Source organism: Epinephelus lanceolatus, chromosome 16, assembly GCF_041903045.1.
Source record: "Epinephelus lanceolatus isolate andai-2023 chromosome 16, ASM4190304v1, whole genome shotgun sequence".
In the NCBI taxonomy this organism is placed as follows: domain Eukaryota; kingdom Metazoa; phylum Chordata; class Actinopteri; order Perciformes; family Serranidae; genus Epinephelus; species Epinephelus lanceolatus.
Genome location: NC_135749.1, coordinates 34,570,705 through 34,590,774, shown reverse-complemented (window position 1 = coordinate 34,590,774; position 20,070 = coordinate 34,570,705). Strand labels below are relative to the sequence as shown.

At 38.5% G+C, this 20,070-nt stretch overlaps 1 protein-coding gene across 1 annotated transcript in view; it reads right to left on the bottom strand.

The window, feature by feature from the left end:
• Window positions 1-12,251: 12,251 nt before the first annotated feature.
• LOC117263978 (cell adhesion molecule CEACAM20) overlaps window positions 12,252-20,070 on the bottom strand; it is a 44,992-nt gene continuing 37,173 nt past the window's right edge. The window contains exons 9-10 of the mRNA XM_033637726.2: window positions 18,736-18,775; window positions 12,252-14,770 (exon numbers count right to left, since the gene is read on the bottom strand). Of these exons, the coding sequence (XP_033493617.1) occupies window positions 18,757-18,775 (19 nt within the window). The 3' untranslated portion in view covers window positions 12,252-14,770; window positions 18,736-18,756. The remainder of the gene's footprint in view (window positions 14,771-18,735; window positions 18,776-20,070) is intronic.

Below are 20,070 nucleotides of genomic sequence, written 5' to 3'. Positions count from 1 at the left end.
AGGGAGTCAGGTTAGAGTAAATATTTTGAATGTTAGGAAATATCAAGGTATAATCTGAACATCCCTGATAGATATCAGCTGAATGAGCTACACAGCTGCAGGGGTTATTATGTTCTGTTGAAAGTGTTTCAGAGAGGTGCTGTGTAATCATTTTGGTGGATGCAGTTTGTAGTGTTGTTGAATTATGATGGTAGACTAAACAACACAAAAGCTTCTGAATAACACAGTGCAGTTCAACAGCAACCAGACTGCAGCCTCTAAAACTGTATATTCACGCAGCCCAGTAGCCAGAAGAAAATGTCGGCATTGTACATCTGCAAACCACAAATATATTTCTTTTGTATGTCTCATACAAATCATATCAACGTTTGTAAAGTGACGTAATATATGAGTTGATTTTGCAATCAGGAGGTGATCAGGAGGGATGAAGAATGGCGTGTCACCTAAGCAAGAAACCTGCCAAACTGCACTAAATTGGGTGTGACTTAAAGGGACAGTGCACCCAAAAATGAAAATTCAGCCATTATCTACTCACCCATATGCCGAGGGAGGCTCAGGTGAAGTCCTCACATCCCTTGTGGAGATCCAAGGGGAGAGGGGGTAGCAACACAACTCCACCCAATGCAGGCTTACGGCGCCCCAGATTCAAACGTCCAAAACACATAACTGAAACCACAAAATATCTCCAGACTGCTCGTCTGTAGTGATCCAAGTGTCCTGAAGCCCCGACATAAAAAGCTGTTTGGAAAAACGTCATTTAATTTCTGTTTTTAGCCTCACTGTAGCCTGTAGCTCTAACTGCCTCTCTGTGCACTGCGCTCACGTGTGTGCGCTTGCGTGAGACTGTGAGACATGACTGAGACTGCCTGACCACAGTATGAATAAGGAAAGAGATATTTATCTGAAATGGGTTGAATTATTGAAGTGTTCATCCTGAACTCTTTGTTCCATCAATAAAATTATTTACTTTTCTGATCAACAGTGCCACTTACTGAAAAGTGTGTCTTGATTTAATGGAGAGATTTAGGAAATTTCAACGCATTAAATGTGTTTTTAGTGTCATGAGCTTGCATGCTGCATTAAATTCACCCTCCTCTGTATATCCTGCACTAATCACAGTGCTGGAAGGAAAAAGATCAAACCATGAAATCCATCCAGCATGCTTTTCCCTTTCTACACAGAAACTGACATTTGAATCACAGAATGAATCATCACACAAATATTTCCAGCAATTAGCCCGAGCCTGGCAGCAGCAGTGCTTTCCTTCCGATCCCACTATCAGCTCCTGGGGGAGACATCACGACTCCTTCAGAGGACATCAGTCTGGATTTGGAGACATGCCTGCTGTTTCCTCTTTAAGATCCCTGCCTCTAAAAATGTGACATTTCATTGGAGGAGAATACGTTTGTTCATGCAGATTAGCCTCCATTAATAAGCCTGTTGTTGTGTGACTCCCGTCAGTTACAGGATGTCATGTCAGGACAAATCATTCAGTGTCGTTACGCCAGGTAAGATTTTCACACCCTGGAGATTAAATACATTCCTGGAATTTTTTTTATCACTAAGCTTTTTATTTGCTTATTGCCATGTAGAGCAGCCAGGCCCTGCTGGAACCTGCAGAGGTTTAGTTTAAACTCTTCTGATGATCCCAAAGTTTTATAAGATGCCAAATTTCTCATGGCTGACCTTTGTGTGTACATGTATGTGGAGCAATGTGACTCCACACCTTTTCATTTCAGTGCTTCTTCAAATTAAATGAGATACAACATGTTAATCGGTGAGCTTTAGAGGTGGTGGATTATGTCACTTCTGGTCAGAGCCAGGCTAACTGATTGCCTAATTTTATTTAGTTATGGCACTAATTACGTAGAATTTTAAATATGGCAGACAAAACCAAACTTTTCACTGCAGGCTTTTCAAGGGCCCCCCTTCCATTGGTGCTCCGGGTAATCAATCCTACTTTCCCCTCTACTACGATGCCCCTAATGCTATGCTAAGCTAAGCTAATCAGCTGCTGTAACTTCATACTCAAAGTACAGACAGAGTGAAATCAATCTGAACATCTTACTTTAGTCACAAAGGAGAATGAGCATATTTCCTGAAATGTAAAAATATTCTCAAGTCAAATCTGAAACAGACCAAGTCTGAGTCGTTTCAGATCAGGTTAAGACCCAGTCTACATGTGTCCAAGTCAAGTGATGCACCAAAAAAAGAAAGAAAAAAAAAGTAGTACTCTATTTATACTGTTGTCTTCTTTTTGATCACAGTGGGAGTCAACTGTGATGATATTTGAATCACTCGGTACTGGAGTTATTCATGCTTTTATTACCTCTCAGCTAGACTGTTGTAATTCTTTGTATGTGGGTGTAGATCAGACGTCACCAATATTGGCCTCCTTCCACTGGCTTCCTGTTCATTCTAGGAATGACCTTAAGGTGTTATTGCTGGTTTTTAAGGTTTTAAACGGTCTGGTGCCACCTTACCTAGCGGAACTACTGCATCTTCATACTCCAGCTAGAGGACTGAGTTCAACCAATAAGATTTTCCTGAATGTACCCAAAAGGAAGCATGAAAACAGTGGCAACCAAGCTTTTGTGGTGGCTGTCCCTAAGCTCTGGAACTGCTTACCTGTACAAATAAAAACTGCTCGACATTAGAAACTTTTAAGTCGCTACTGAAGACCCACCTCCCTTTGTTGGCGAATGATTGATTCAATCATTTTCTTTTGTGCTGCAATGTGCTCTACTGTGTTTATTTTTTCTTCTGTTTCTACTGTTGTTTGCTTCTGTATTTATCTGTTTGATTTTTTTGGACTGTTCAGTAGTGATGGCCAAATGAAGCCTCATGAAGCATTTGACATTGAATTGCCATTCTTTGAGCCACTCTCTACAAACCAAGAGTGCCATCTAGTGGACTCATAAAATAAACTCATTCCTCTTTTTCCAGCATCTTTTCAGCCCCAAAATGTGGGTGTTTTTTTAGCAACCCATGGCTCTTTTCCCAGCAGCTTTTCAGTCCCCTAATGTGGGTGTTTTTTTGCGACCTGTGGCTCTTTTCGCAGCAGCTTTTCACCCCACAAATCTCTGTGGTTTTTTAGCAACCCATGGCTTGTTTCTTACAGAGCTATTCCTGCTTTTCCAGCAGGCATTGTGCCCCCATGACTGGGTATTTTTAGCCAAAACATGATCAAATAGCTTTTGTGTCTGTACATAACCATGCATTAAACACAGCATTGTTGAAACATTACGTTTGAACTTATCCATTACATAATAATGTACAAATCTAACATATTCATGGTTTGTAGAAATGTTCAGTTCCATTTCTGGTGCCAGTTCTGGTGATTTGGATGTTAATTCAGTCAGGTTTTTGTGCATATTTGTTGGTTAATCTTGTATATAGACGAGCTTCAACTTCTTTTTAAGATTTGGTGATGAGATGTGATTGTAGAATTTAAGGCTGAAAGTTTGTGATCAACTTTATCGCTCACCAGTGTAGTAGATTAATTTATATGCACTGCTTGCAACTCCACAGGCACAGCTAAAACTGTTTGGCTGAGACTGCCTGACCACAGTATGAATAAGGAAAGAGATATTTATCTGAAATGGGTTGAATTATTGAAGTGTTCATCCTGAACTGAATAAAATTATTTACTTTTCTGATCAACAGTGCCGCTTACTGAAAAGTGTGTCTTGATTTAATTTGGCCATCACTACTGTTCAGCACATTGGTTAACTGTGGCTGTATTTAAATGTGCTCTACAAATAAAGTTTGACTTGCCTTGAATTTGACTCAGTCTAGTCCAGTGGAGTAAACAATACTTGAAGTGGCAATCTTTTTTCGTGATACCTGTAGTTACTGGTGGTAACAGGACAGTTGGCTTAAGACTACTTGCAGAGAGTTCTGGGGGCAGCAAAACAAACTAATGTTGTTTTAATAAAGACATCAGGCAATAATTAGCCTTTTTTCATCTTTCTGTGAGCCACTGTGATCTGATTTTACGCTGCAATTCACAGAAGTCTACGGGTAGCAAGGTAAGTCCCTTCTTTATGCTGCGCTTGCATTTTTACTTCAGTGGGATCATGCTGCCTCAGTGTGTGATGGTACACAGCATGCCAGCATCTCGGGAGCTTAAGAGGCATGACGGGCATGTATGTATTACAACAGAATCAGCCTTTGGTGTGACATAATATACTCATCGGCAGTGCTTTATAAACAAAAACAATGACATTAACATGGTAATAATTCTCGTCTTTCTTATATGGTTGCTTGGAGGGTAAGGAGCTGCCAGACATCATAAGTTTCCCAATTTGCAGACATTTTCGGTTGCTGTTCTTCCTCTATCAGTTGGCCGCTTACTGCGACCAGCAACGTTTAAATCTTCTGCAGCTGGTTGCACGCAAAGCATGTCAAAATGTCACACCTGGGCTGTGTTTGATCCCATCCTGTCAGCTGTCCTGTTTATAGAGACACTGTTTCAGCGCTGTGACAACCTCTGATGTCCCCCCATATTGCTATTGTACCTTTTATACAGAACAGCTAGGTGGCATAACAGCGTGAAATTCCCACCAAGAAGAGGCACTGTCAAAGGGGTTACACCAACCTGTTGTCAACAAATGCCAAAAATGACTGTTGTCTTTTTTGTAGATGCACTTTTGATGAACTATAGTGGTAAGTACTAAGCACAATATATATATAAAAACAACACATTACACAAATTACATAAAAGTTAACTCATGTTTGGCCGGTGAAATGCTTTCACTATGAAGCTCCAGCAGTATGAAATGTTAATTTGCATTGGCGATACCTTAATACAGCATTTTTTCAACAAGTGTCACCCTTGACACCTAGTTCATAATAATGCAAATATATAAATAATGCAATACTTTTGCATTATTATTCATTTAAAATGTGACAAGAAATAGAGACAACTAGTGGCATACTCTCTCTCTACTCTTTCTCTATACAGTATGCTGTCAAATTTGTATCTAGAAACTAAACACGCTTCAGATCAGTTCTCTGCCTTCTGTGTTTTTGTCCTCAGTTGGCTTCTGTACCGGTGGAGCTGAAAGAAAAGACATTCTGTGTTTAAGCTGTGAGTTATTATTCCGTCATTCCACCCAACAAGGCCGTTATTACTCTAACCTGTAATCACACACACACACACACACACACACACACACACACACACATAGAGGGTGTAACCTGCTGGTACTGGCCTACAGGCTACTCACTGAAACACAGTGTAAAATGTATACGTGTAGTGTAAAAGAATCACACTCATTAGTCTAAACTGAGAGTGTGTTCCATTAAGTCTGAATGCTGATGTAACTCATTCACACACCAACAGTCAATCGCTACCTTTCTCCTTCCACAGCAAACACACATCAACAGGCTTTATTCAAACTGTCTGAGTTTATAAGCTGCTTCACCACAAGGGGGTGGTGAGGATACTTAAACATACTGTTCAAAATGATCTTTTCATTTATTTAGGAGTTGGTGCAACATGACATAAAAGGTGACAGGGCAGGTGCAAATCAAAATACCTTGGGAAATGGTAGGAAGACAAGGAAATAAGAATAAGTCCAACTCCTGAGTTGGATGAGTCATAAAAAATGTCCTAAAATGACAAAGTATAGTATGTCGTAAATAAATACATAAAAATGTAATAGCATAGTATGTCATTAAACATCTCATAGTATTATAGTATTAAATTAATATGTCATATAATAATATGTTTAAATAAATCATAAATGCGTCATAGTATAGTGTGTCAAAAAATGTCGTAGTATACAATAGAGAAATAAATGTCATGGTATAGTATGTCATAACTGATCATAGTAGAGGACACTGATAAATAATGAGACATCCTTAAAATGTAATATTATAGTATGACAAAAAAAATCATACAAATGTCAAAATGCATTATGTAAAAAAAATGATGAAATTGACAAAGTATGATGATGAAAATCATAAAACCGTCATACAAGAGTTTGTCAAATCAAATCATAAAAAATGTCACAGTAGTTATCAAAAAAACATATAAATGTCATAATAATGTTTATTATAAAAGAATACAAAAACCTCATAGCGTAGTATGTCAAAAAATAGTATATAATATTTTGTTCAAAGAAATCATAAAAATGGCATAGCACAGTATGTGAAAAAAGAGTCATAGTATAGTATGTCAAAGAAGATCATAAAAATGTCATACTGTGGTATGTTGTTAAAATGTCAGTTTAGTATGTTGGAATCATAAATAGTCTTAGTGTAGTTTGTCAATGTCATCATGAAAATGTCATTAAATAGGACATGATAAAACACTTAAAGTATAGTATGTCATAAAAAATTAAAAATGCAATACTATACAATGTTAGAAAAGGGTCATAGTATTTCCATTTTCAAAGAAAGTACAAAAAAGTCTTAGTATAGTATGTCAAAAAATGTCAGAAAAGTAGGTAAAAAGAATCAGAAAAAAAGTCATAGTTAAGGATATGTATATTTATAAAAAAAAAACATTATGAAAATGTCATAGTATAGTATGTAAAAAAAATCACAAAAATGTAATAGTATATTATGTCAGAAAAAACATAAAAATGTCACAGTATAGTTTGTCAAAATCATAAGACAAATGTCATAGAATAGTATGTAAAAACATCATAAAAATGTCATAATATAGTATGTCAAAAAACAAAAATATCATAGGATGTCAAAATAACATCATAAAAAATATAGTATAGTATGTCAAAAATCAGAAAAATGTCATATTATGGTATGTCAAAAAAATCATGAAAATGTAATAGTATGGTATGTCATTAAAAAACATAAAAACATCATAGTATAGTATTGTAGTAGTTACTGAAATCTTACACTTGAACCATGACATTCAAGCTCAAGGGCTGTAGTGCGGAAGTGATGGTTATGTTTTCACGTCTAACCACGCCTCTTTCCTCTCTGCATGGCTCATTGTTGACTCAATAAGAGGTAACACACATTCCTGACTAAATGCTGCAGGCGTGTTCAGTCTTGTCATCTATACCTGATTCAACACACACACACACACACACACACACACAGAAACACGGACCGTTTGTGTGTTCAGGATAGAGGAGGAGGAACTTTCCTTTTTTTTTCTTCTCCGGTTGTATTTGAGGTTTCTTGAGGAGAACTTAAATGACTTATGTGAGTTCAGGACAGCCGTGCAGTTTTAATGCCTGGGGTCTCTTCATCTCTTTGACACACCAGAGTCTGAGACTTTAAATTATTGAGTGCCTTTCTTGTAAAACCATCTGTCCAACAATTTTCTCCCCTCTCACTGGTTCTGGCAAAGCCTCCCTGAGAAAAAGGCTTCATTTAAACTAAAGAAGCTTGTACTTTCGGTAACTTGACAGCTCACTCCTTCACACATGAACCCTCCTCCTGCACCTGATTGGATGAACACACCTATCACTGGGCTCTCATTGGTCCTCACTTTTGATTTTTAAAATTCAAACATGATAGATGCTATGGAAAAATCTACATACAACTGTGCCACCTCTGAATTTTGATTTGCATAGAGTGCGAACACGTCTTCAGCACTCCTCTTTATTGAAGTGTCCTCTGAACACCTCATCACAAAGTTGCTAAGAGCTAAGGAAAGTTAAATGGGAATGTTTTTTGAGAAATATGCATAATCTCTTGCCTAAAATGAATGGGGCCTTTAAGTTTGGACACACCCGTTATTTTTAGGAGTTAAGAAGTAAAAATGAGAGGATTTCCATGGTTATGTTGCAGAGATCATTTGTGTGAACAGTTGTGCCCCTCCTGTCCTCAGTTTGTTTTTAGAGTTCCTTTAAGAGCTCACTACACACCTTACTGCCTCGAGGTATAAAAGCTGCTTTGAGAAGCTGAAATTTACCCTGATGGAAAAAACATCTGATATTGACACATACCTGCTACAATCGTAACTTAACTGACTTTTTAGAGTATCAGAGTCACATGAGGTCTTTTCAGAGACGCTGCATGTGTGTGCTAGCCTGGAAATCCAGACTCAAATCTAGAAAGATCTTGAGTCTGGCCCTCACCGATACACCCTTCCTACCCAAGGGGCGGCACTAACTGAGGCATATTAAATGCCGCCGCACGCAATTGGATAGCACAATAGCCAATCAGAGCAAACACAAGGTGACTTATTCACTACACTAAGCCCCATTTGTTTGCCGACCAGGGGGACTGACTGATACATTATGCTTTTGCTGTATCCCGTCGGCAAAACAGCAAAAACATCCTTCCTGGAAGTGAAGGCTTCTAGGGCAGTCTTCTGTTCCTCTCTCAAGGAAAAAGATAAGTGTAGTTGGCTTAGCGTTTCTTCCAAAGCTAAATTGAATGGACGTGGTCCTTCGGCAGCTGCCATCTTTTCTGTTTACTTTTCGACTCCTACGGCGCAGCGCTGTCTTCCTCATGTTACGCCCACCCAAAGCCCGCCTCTGTCAGGTAGACTGATCTGACTGGTCCGATTGGTGATTCAACGGACTCTGCACATTGGGGCCAGATCCCCGTGCAGTGCAAATTCAAATTTGCTAGGGGCGGGGCATCTGGATTTCCAGGTTATCTGTGTGCAGGTGTAGAGAAACTCTTTTGTGTTGTATCTTATTAAATCTGCAGCTCTCAGGCTTTCACAGAAATGACAGGTGTCAGGAGAATGGTGCTGAGAGACTCATTTGATCCACACATTTGTTTATCAGGTGGAATTACTACTAGCAGCAGGTCAAAGGTCATGTTTCAGTAAGGTGTTTGCATGTGTGGATGAATGTTTTCATTTCAGTCCCCAGCACAGGGGTGTAAATATAGACAGTGCAGGGAGTGCGGTTGCACTGGGGCCCATGGGGTGGAGGGGCCCGACTGCCACCTGGAAATACACTTGTGTTCAAAGAAGAACTCACATTAAAACAAAAATGGTGCTATTTTCCATACATGCCCTAAATAAGGCAAACCCATCTCCATCATGATTTTCTAGTTTTGTAAAACAGTGTCAATCTGTAACAAATTATAAACTTATTCTACATGAACTATTTAAAAAACCTATAATTTACCAAAAAAAAAACTATCAAGTTAAACTAATAATTTCCTATGTTCTTTTGTAGATTTGTCTTATACAGATAGGTAATGATGATTGCTGTGTAATATGTATGTTAATGTGTCCAATATCAAGTGGATGTAACGTAGAAGTGGCAGTAAGACACACTGTTGCTAAAATATACACCTAAAACTGTGTGTGTGTGTGTGTGTGTGTGTGTGTGTGTGTGTGTGTGAAAGGGCCCCTCGTAATAGCGTGCACTGGGGCTCATTGTAACTACCTTACGCCACTGCCCCAGCACTAACGTATGCAGCATATGTTGCCAAAACAAGATAAAAGCCTTTAGTGACTGAGGTAAGAGATGAAAATAACAAAACCTATGTATGTAACAAGATGATAAACAGAGAAAAATGTGTATAAAGTGAATTAGGTTTGGTTCAGTCTGAAAGTGGGTTGATATTGAAGGAGGAAGCTTTAATTTATAAAAAAAAGATCTTTTTCTGTGTGTGTGTGTGTGTGTGTACGTGCATGTGTGTGTGTGTGTTGATAACCAGTATTTACCCCCCTGTTGATGTAAGCAGTCGCTGTCTTTGTGTTTGTGTTAGATTGTGTGTTTGTGTTGCTTTGCTGTGAGTTTATAGACACCACAGAGGTCATTCACTCACATGCAGAACTCACTTCCACAGGACTCTTCTCCTCCTGAGGTTAACCTCAAACATGTCACTGACATTTCACACTGCTCCAGTCACAACATGCTGTATCACAGCATGGTCGCTCAGTGATAAGTGGCCCCTGGTCGACGAAAGGAGGTACTTTTCACAGAGAGGTTAGGACATTTCCACCCACGTTTGTGGTGAAAAAAGCAGGAGAGGTCTGGACATTTTTAGCGCAATTGTGGCAACAAAAGTGGTTGTTTTTAAGGAGAGTTCGGGACGTTTCCAGCAGCATTTGTGGTGACAAAAGCCACTAATTCTAACAGAGTTTACGACACCTCCAGCGCAGTTGTGGTGACAAAAGTAGGTGTTTTTTAACGAGAGTTCAGGATATTAGAGTGTTTGTGGCGACAAATGCAGTTATGTTTTAACAAGAGCTCTTTATAGTTCCAGCTGCATTTATAGTGGAAAAATTGAGTATTTTTAAAGAGAGTTCATGACTTTTCCAGCCATGTTTTTAACAACAAAAAACTTTTTTTTCTTTCTTTCTTTTTTTTAATGAGTTTGGGACATTACCAGCTGCATTTGTAGCTACAAAAGCATTACTTTTTTTTTTTTAATTTTTTGATGAGAGTTCAGGACATTTCCTACAGCATTTGTGGTGACAAAAGGGGATATGTTTTGACAGGACAATGGGACACTTCCAGCGCGTTTGTGCCAACAAAAGCAGATGTTGATTGGGAAATTTCCAGCCAATTTCGTAGCAACAACTGTTTTTTTTTTTTTGTTTGTTTTTTTTTTACAAGAGTAAAGGACATTTTCAGGAGCATGTCAAGCAAAAAAAGTTCTTTACATTTCTAGTGGCAAAAGCGGGTATTTTTAACTAGAGATCATGACATTTCCAGCTGCATTTGTGGCAACAAAAGCAGGTATGGCATAACGAGAGGCCAGAACATTTCTAGCAGCATATGGGACAACAAAAGTGTGTATTTTTTAATGAGAAGCTGTTACATTTCTAGCTGCATTTGTAGTGACAAAAGTGGGTATTTTTAAACAAGAGGTTGTGACACTTTGCTGCCGCACAACTTTTTTTTTTTTTTCCCCCAGAGTTTGGGAAATTACCATCCGCATTTGTAGCAACAGAAGCAGGTGTCTTTTGAACAAGAGTTTGGGACATTTCCAGCCACTTTTGCAGCAACAAGTTTTTAGACAAGAGTTCAGGACATTTCCAGGAGCATCTGAGTTGACAAAAGCAGGTATTTTTGACAAAAGTTTGTGACTTCTCCAGCTGCGTTGATGTTGACAAAAGAGAATGTGTTTTAACAAGAGTCTGGGACAGCAACAAAAGTGGGTGATTTTTAACAATAGTTTGGAACATTTCCAGTTGTGTTTGTAGCAACAATAGTGGGTATTTTTTCAAGAGAGGTCATGACCAGAAAACGGGTGTATTTCCAGGTGGCAGTCGGGCCCCTCCACCCCATGGGCCCTAGTGCAACCGCACTGCCTGCACTGTCTATATTTACGCCCTTGTGCTGGGGACTGAAATGAAAACATTCATCCACACATGCAAACACCTTACTGAAACATGACCTTTGACCTGCTGCTAGTAGTAATTCCACCTGATAAACAACACATTCCAGTCATGTTGATAGCAATTGAAGCAGGTATTTCAAGCCAAAGATAATGTTTCATCAAAGACCTTGACAAAGTTCATGAGGGACTAAAACATTAGTACGACCAATAAATTGTGATGCTGAGCCAGAGGACCCACAGACCCAAGGACTGCAAGAGCAAAGATAAATGCATATGATTTCCTGACATTGATGGTGTGTGTGTGTTCTCTGTTTATCTCTGGAGTGTTTTGAAGAAAAAGAATAAACTGGAGGTTAATCTGACCCACAGGAAGAGAGCACAAGCAGACACAGATTATGCTGTGGGTTGTACTCCTGTCTCTGTGAGGACCAAATACAGTTTTCGACCTTGAGAGAATATTTTTAGAAAGTGAGGACTTTTTTGAGGATTTTCTCTGGTCTTCACTTTTTCACTCTTTTTGAGACTCATATAATTTGGTTTTAGGGTTTTATTTGGGGTTCTGTAAGAACATTTTACAAATGTCAGAACAAATATTTTTCAACAATTGAAAACAATAACATCCCAGATTTAGATTTTTTATCTAGTTCATTGTCTATAATCATTGTCTATAATCAATGTGTCTTTAAGAGGAAGACCTAAAAGCTGAAACTGAGATGAAATGACTTGTTGAGACGGATAGTTTTCAGTGTGTGTGTCTGTGTGTGTGATCTACGGCTGAGGGCTTTTTCCTGTCTTTCCTCACCTGCCACGCCCTAGTCTCCTTGACTCCGTAGAGAAAACACACACACAAGCGCACACACACAAGGTATGCATTCACACAGTTGACCAACAGTCTCAAAGAAAACACTCACCTTTCTCTGTGATTGGACAGTTTGAAGATACTCAGACTCTGATTGGTTGTGTTCAAGTCACAGTGAAATATAAATTAAAAAAACACAATAAATGAGGCAAAATTAGGAAAATATTTCCACAACTTTTATCTTAAACAGGACAAGAATTTCACCTTGGGGACATTTATTTTATCTTTTAAGATTTTTACAGGAATTTCACAAAGGCGAGACAGTTTCTGTAAACATTAACAAAATGACAGAACAAAAACAAACCTTTTTTAACAAATGAATCATGATAAGAAATAAAAACCCCACATATATTTCCAAAAACGTCACAAATTGTTTACAGTGTATCTATCTCTATTATTTACAGTGAGGGCAGTTTCTCTTTAAGGCTACTTGGGTCATTTTCAACATATAAATGTGACTTGTTAAGGACAACAAAATGTATCTATGTGTGTTGTTATTAATACATTCTGTGCTCTGTGTTATCCCAAACTGGACACATAAATATGTTGAAAATGACACCTTGTTTTTAAAACTTTTTAATAGTCAATTTGAGCATCTTCGACTGCACAAACGATTGCGATTTTGAATGTGTGTTCTGCAGACCAGCTATGATCTTCAGCTCCAGTTACTAAGGTTTTTTTTCTAAACAAAATAAATACTTATCTCACCGGAGATCAGTGCATGTTGAAGTCTGAGATCACACACAACCACTAACCACACAAACGAAACAAAAATAATCATCCATCAGCTCAAAGCGCAGGAGAAATCATCTGAGGTTTGATGACAAAATACTCAAGAAAAGGAGTGTGATCTAGTGAAAAAGCTGAACTTCAAATAACACAAAAAGTGGTTTGTTTTCTTTAACATTTCAGATGAAAGCCAGATGTGTCATTAACCTGCGAATACTATAATTTAGTTTAAAACAACTTCGATCCAATTGTGGTAAAGACTGTTTAAAAAAAATTCAGTAGCACCGCCCTGAAGCTCACCAAAACTTTCCCTCCAAAACTCAAAGTATGTTGCCGCTGACAAACATCTTCCCACCCTTTTTTTCCTCTTCCGTTTTCTTTCTTCTCCCCCTTCACCACCCTGACCCATCCCTGCGTGTTGAATCTTGTCTGTGCCACCTTAAACATGAACCTCCTCCTCTTTCTACTCTCATGCTTTTCCACAGAAGGCGCAAACCATCACTTAAACAAACACTAAAGAGGATCCTGGACCAAACAGAGGGGAGGATGAAGGTAGAGCAAGCAATCCAGAATCACAGCAAAGATTATGGAAGGAGAGTAGCTGAGTGTTTGGGTATCTATTTCTATTTTATCTTTTCATGTGTACAGACCCTAGAGCCTGACTAATATTGGATTTCTGAAGCTGAAATCGATATTTGACAGTTAAAAAAAATATATGATATTTTTCATACAAACACATAAAATAAGCATATTTTGAAGAAAAGTGACATCAATAATGGATCTATTTTGTGCTGTTAGTGTTTGCATGTTCTAAAACACTTCTTTAAAGGAAAGGAATACTCCTTCAGGAACATCAACGGCCCAGTTAAAAATGACAATAAAAACTTTAAAAATACATATTGTACTTGTTTCTAATTGGCTGACAGGTAGGCTGTAAAAACAAATATGGTTATTCCTAAGATACATTCTGGTTAAAAGCTAAACCACCGCTCTATTTCAGTGCTCCAGGTGTTGAAGATGTTTACAGCTTTAAGCTCAGTAGTGGCGAACGTCTATGTTGTGTTGAACGAAAACTAAAAAATGAAGGAAAGCAGCCGCAGAGAGGGACAATATTGCTAATAAAGTTTTGTACTAACCTCAGTAAAGAAAAAAAAAAAAACTCAACTGGCGGCATGTTTGTTACAAAGTGGGCTCAACAGGTGTGTTAGAAAGCTTTCTCAAAATAGTGAGCACCAGAGAAACTGAGGTATTTTGGATCAAACTGTCCTCCAGTAACGCTGTCAACTGCAGAGGAGCATCTAAAACTTAACTCCTTTGCTGCACTTGAAGCGACCCCATCAGCTAAACTCCACCCACCTGGCGCAGAGAGTGACATAAATCAAACCACAACTTTTTTTCAGATATTATTTAAAACCAGAATCCTAAATGTCTACATGTGTGGCCAGCATGTGTGTGTGTTTCCTCCTCAGGTTTCCAGCAGGATAAAGAGTCACTCATCGTAACCGCCAGTCCATCAGCTTCAGTCCAGGAAACGTCTCCGTCACACAGAGTTCCTCTGTGTTTTTAGTTTCCTATAGGAAGCGGCGAACGAGACAAAAGGTGAAGGATGACGTTTGTTAACACCAGGTGGAGGAGAAGGAGAGAAGGAGGTGATGATCCACTGATGGTGGATGACTTTATGGTGAAGGTGAAAAAAAAAAACTCAAAAATGTTTAAAAATTTAGATGGGAACAAACAGTGAAGAGTCCAGCTAAAAATCCAAACTGATAGCATCCACTGTTTGGGTCAAATCAAGTTTCCATTGTCCTCATCCAGGGAGAGAGAAAAGAGAGGGGGTGATGGGAAATCTGGTTTAGTAAGGGCTTCACTGGAAACTAGCTGGATCCAACTGGACGCTCCTCCCCGGCTGCACACATGGATCATGGGAAACAAAACGGTCAGATGCTAAAAAGACAACGAAGACAGAAGAGAATGTTTGCAGAGGTATTAATTTCATTTTAAATTCCACCTGGTCCCTCTCTTTACTTTTATTCCTCTGTTATATTTACATTTCTCTGTGAAGGAAAATCTACATCTGCCTCTCACACACACACACACACACACCACACCCATACATGAATTTCTGCATCATATCAACCCCAACATGCATTCACAGTGTAAGCTTTTGTAAACGTGTTGTTCATCCATGCCTGTCTTTGTTAAACCTGTTTTTGCTTCACCAACTTCAAGAAAGGAGAAAGGTTAACCTTCATTAATGACTCATACTTCAGCTAATTTAAAAACAGGTTACAAGAGCTCATTAAAATCTCATAATAAACTTTAAGCATGTTTTAATTCAAGCGGTTTTGAGAGAAAACTAGACTCTGCACCCCTTCTTTGGCTCTGTTTTCAGGCTTTAGAAAATCTAGCCCATGATGGGAGACTTTGACCAATCACAGGTCATTTCAGAGAAAGGGCGTTCCCATTGGTTGTTCTACAGAAACAGAAGTGTGTGCACATCCCTTCAGAGGGTGAAAATGTGATTCACTGGTGGAGAATCCTGCAAAGAAAGTTGCTATTCCAGCTTTGGCAACAACTGCCTACCCTGCAGTGCAATCCAAAACAGGAAGATACACTTATCTAAAAGAGTCTGACAATAAATGAAATAAGGCAGTGTGTCAATATGTCATGTTAACATGTCAATAGTAAAGAAGTGAGATGGAGTGAAAGTGTCACTAATAGTTTAGCCTTCTGCTAACTGGAGCTAAAGGCTGCAGCTTCATGTTCACGTTTATGTAACAAGCGTTAGCTGGAGCCTTGAATCCGAGTGTGTCCTCTGCCTCACCCCGCCTCTACAGACCACGTTGCCAGGAGGAGAGCAGGCAGCAGCTCTGGAGACAGCGGCTGCAGCAACCCAAATTCAGCCAGTGCAAACCCCACCTCTAATGACCGAACAGCCCTCATTCATTGCTGGATCAGCAAACTTTCTGTTGCTGCCTTTCCACAGGTTAGACCCAGCGCTGTTGCTGGCCACCAGCCTGCTGTGACACCTGGCACTTGGGGTTTTGCACTGGCTGAAACTGAGTTTCCACAGCTGCTGACTGGGGTTTGAAATTAGCACCAGGCACCAGCCAGTGCTGGTACATATGCAAGTGACTGCTAGATTTGCTTCACTCACCAGCCAATAAAACAATGGTGGTCTATTGAGTGGCTGTAGGTTTTAGATATTCCACCAGCCACAGTGACAGGTAGACAAAAAGTTAATTTTCAACACTGCCAAACCAAAGGCCAGTCTCCGGAGACCCCCTGACGTAGTCTATAGTAGCGGGTAATGAGGTGGAGGGTCAGTGGGGTGGCTAGCTAGCTAATTCTTGTGTCATTTGTGGTCTGATAAACAGAAAGAGAGAACGGGGCCAAGAGAGGCTGAATGGATGTGCTGCTTAATCTAAATATTTCCATTTGAGTTCAGCTGATTTCGATGTTGGATATTAGGTTCACTAAGTCTCCTGTAATTAAAGTACGGTTTATGTTTTCATTTGTATATTTTTGTGGCTAGCTTTCACCTTTTAATATTTTCTGTACAATAATACATTTCGTTGTCGTTAAAATGTGCTGTAGAGATATACTATTTGAAATTAAAGACCATAATTAGTGAAACACTGAAAATGATGATATTCATATGATTTTAATTTCAATCTCATTCCTCATTAGTGTTGAGTTTGCTGAAAGGACATCTGACAAAAACTATTTGGGGGTCTTGTGACCACTGATCCCAAACTTTACTGACACATTTTTGTGAATTTGTCATTTTTTTTCTGGAAGCTGCATTACAGTATTACTGGATGTCTGGGAAACCTGATTTAATGTGTAAATAAATACCAACCAGTCACAAACTGCCAAACTAGCACTCAATTAAAATCATAATTAGAATAATTATTATAATTATCTTATTGTCTTATTTGCTGTAACTTAACAGTTTGAGTGAATAATGCCTTAAGCACTGGGTGTTACTCATATATGATACTCTTTAGTTAGTGACAAACATGCATTACTTTTTATTTATATTCATACTGTATATTTTATTTAGAACATAATAACTGCTGCCCTGAACTTTAGGTCATGTGTTACAAGGCATTTGTACTTTGCACTTTCCTTTATTCTACTTATGTGCTTATTTTTCTACTTTTACTGTATATATATATGGAGTATACATATACTATTTACATATTTATTTTATTATGTTTACTGAGCATCTCAGCCACAAAAGTTTCCTTAAGGATACATAGGTTTTTTTTTAATGTATTCTGTAGTTTACATTTAGCTTCTGAATCTACAGCAGAGTGTCGGGAGATCAAAGAAAAAAGCCAACAACGCTAATTTCCTTGAAAACACCTGAAAAGCTGCAGGTAGAAGCTCAAACCAAGAAGCTGCTTCAGGGCTCCAACCCAGACAGGCTGAGTGTGACTCCACTTTAAATCAACACTCTTATCTCACACACATACATACACACACATCCGCAAGGGTTTGGGGTTTGTTTGTTCGACCAAGTGGAGACAGCCTTGGTGGCTACTGTTTCAACACAGACTGCACAAAACACACACACACACACACACACACACAGTACATGCATACACATATGTCAGTGTCTGAGGAGGAGAGGCTCCTTCAGGGACATCAAGACGACTCAAACTGTTTCAGTTTATCACAGAAACAAGTCTGTCATCACTTTCCTGCAGTATTATATAATATGATATACTGTGATATATATGATCTAATTAGCATATTAATACACTTTGAAAATCTCTCCAATTAGCAGTATGGATGTAACACTACGCTAATAAATACATCTGTTTATTGTACAGAAATATTTCTGTTTGTATGCAGATGGACACCAGATATGGTGCTGGATAAAAATTTGGACATTGTGTGCAAAAAGTGGCCACCCACTCTACTAGAATACTGACTTCATTTTAAAGACAGTCTGTAACCTAACATCATTCTGTTCATATCCCAGTAACATACAGGGTGTCCACTAGGGCTGTACCTGACTCAGAATAATGTCCGTCGAATTGGATTTAGCTGTTCGCTACGAATATATGACTATTTGTTAATTTACTTCCACACAGAATTTGAGTTTGATTGGGGTTCAGCAGGACGTTTAGGGTGACAGCAATTTTCATGAAATATATTAAACAAGCCATGTTAGCCCTTGAGGTAATGGGTGCTAATTATGCTAACAAATCGTAAATGTGTCCCAGGACTTGCAATGTTTTTTTTTTTTGTTTTTTTTTTTTTGCTGACAATAGATATCAAACAAAAGCCAGAGACTGTATCATATTAAGTCCCATACACTTAAACTGAATGCTTTTTGACACCTTTTCAAGGTAGTTTTTAATCAAATTTAAGACAGATTTAAAAAAAAAAAAAAAAAAAAGCATTGCAGGTTAGTATAATGGTAAGTAGTTCATACATGGTTCTGTACAGAGTTAGGTTTTATGTAGGAATTTGGTTATTAGAGTGAATGACTTTCTACATTTTGTCAAAAAGTAAATGCACATATAATATAAAATCAAAACACAGCATTAGGCTTAGTGGTAGGTTTGAAGATTTGTAAGATCAGAAATGTGGACTTTCATGCAGATGAGCTTGACTCATTTTGACAAAAAAAAAAGAAGTGAAAAGATTTCTAAATAAGAATAGAGCATTTGTGGTGATTATGACCTCACAAATTCAAATTTAAGACTACTTAATGGCTTTAAAGGCCCTGCAGACACCCTGATGTTTACACATTTAGTTCAATTCTTATTCAACAGTTTATGTCTGACTGTCTGTTTTTACTTTTCTTTGGCACTGACTGGTTTTAATGTCACTGTAGGTTGACATGCTTTTATTTGCTTGTTATAAAGAGTGCAGTTACAAGAGAGACTCACCAGCAATGTGCGGGAACTTCTTTAGTACGGTGACTCAACCCTGAGAACAGAAACACAACAGAAAACAGGCATTAGTACGGCAGCAGCGATGACCTTGCTCTGGAGCACATCTCACATATATCTGTGATATCAGCAGAATGACACTGTTTATGGTTTCACATGGTACGAACACTGAGAAGAAACAAGATTAAATATAAATAAATATGACCAGTTACGTGCAAACTGAGATAAACTCATATCAACAAAATTAAATATTATGACATGTTTTTAAGGATAGATGGAGCTTTAATTTCTTGGCTTGTGTTATTACCACTACCAACAACCACCACTGGGTTTGTTAAAAACAAAAAGGAAAAAAAAAAAAACAACCTTGAATTTTGAAGATAAATATCTTTCATTTTGGGAATTAGCTCTCTGTGCTCAACTGATTCACTGATCGTCTATCTGACAGCATTATCGTTTCCTTGATTTCAGGATGATGTAATCTCATCACACACACACACACACACACACACTGATACAGAGCTGTAGTGTTCAAACCACCTCACACACACAAACACACAGGAAGAAGGTGAAAGGTCTTTTAAGTAGTGACTAATGTATAAAGCTGGAGCAAAAAGCTGACAGCCCAGTCACCAGAAGAAAATGTTGTCTCTGTACTTTTCTGCAAACAACAAATACTTTACATTTGTACGTTTCATAATTATCATATACATAGTATATGAGCTGATGTAGTCATCAGGAGGTGGAGGGAGTAGTGGATGGTGTGACATGTTGACGAGATACCTGCCAGGCTGCAGACCACTGTTTGAGACCAACAAAAACAAAACTGGTTGTTTCTTAGTGACCTTTTGCTGTTTCAGGCTGCTTTTTAGGCACAAAAAGCTTTTGTTTTTTTACCATAGACCATAGTAAAAATAATGGATGTAGCTTCCATGACATCATCCATTGGTTTTGAAGCGTCTAGTTCAGCATCACAACTGTTGCCATGTTGTTGATTTTTAGAGCCAGAAGTGACCATGTTTGGGTGAGAGGCTAGCACTGTGGAAGAGTGAGGGGTGGATCTGACTGAGAACCCAAGGACTCGATCAGCAGAGCAGCCACACCCTTAATCATGTATAACTTAAAGCCTTAATAAAATGTAATCGGTTGAGTTATAAAATGTATCCCCCTGTACAGTTGTCATGAATGTTAAAATTATCTATAGAGACCTTGTACCAGGCTGTGAACAGGTTTATTTCTGCTGTAAAGTTGTGCATTTAAACATGAGGGTCTATGGGGATTGACTCACTTCTGGAGCCAGCCTCAACTGGCCATTAGAGGAACTGCAGTTTC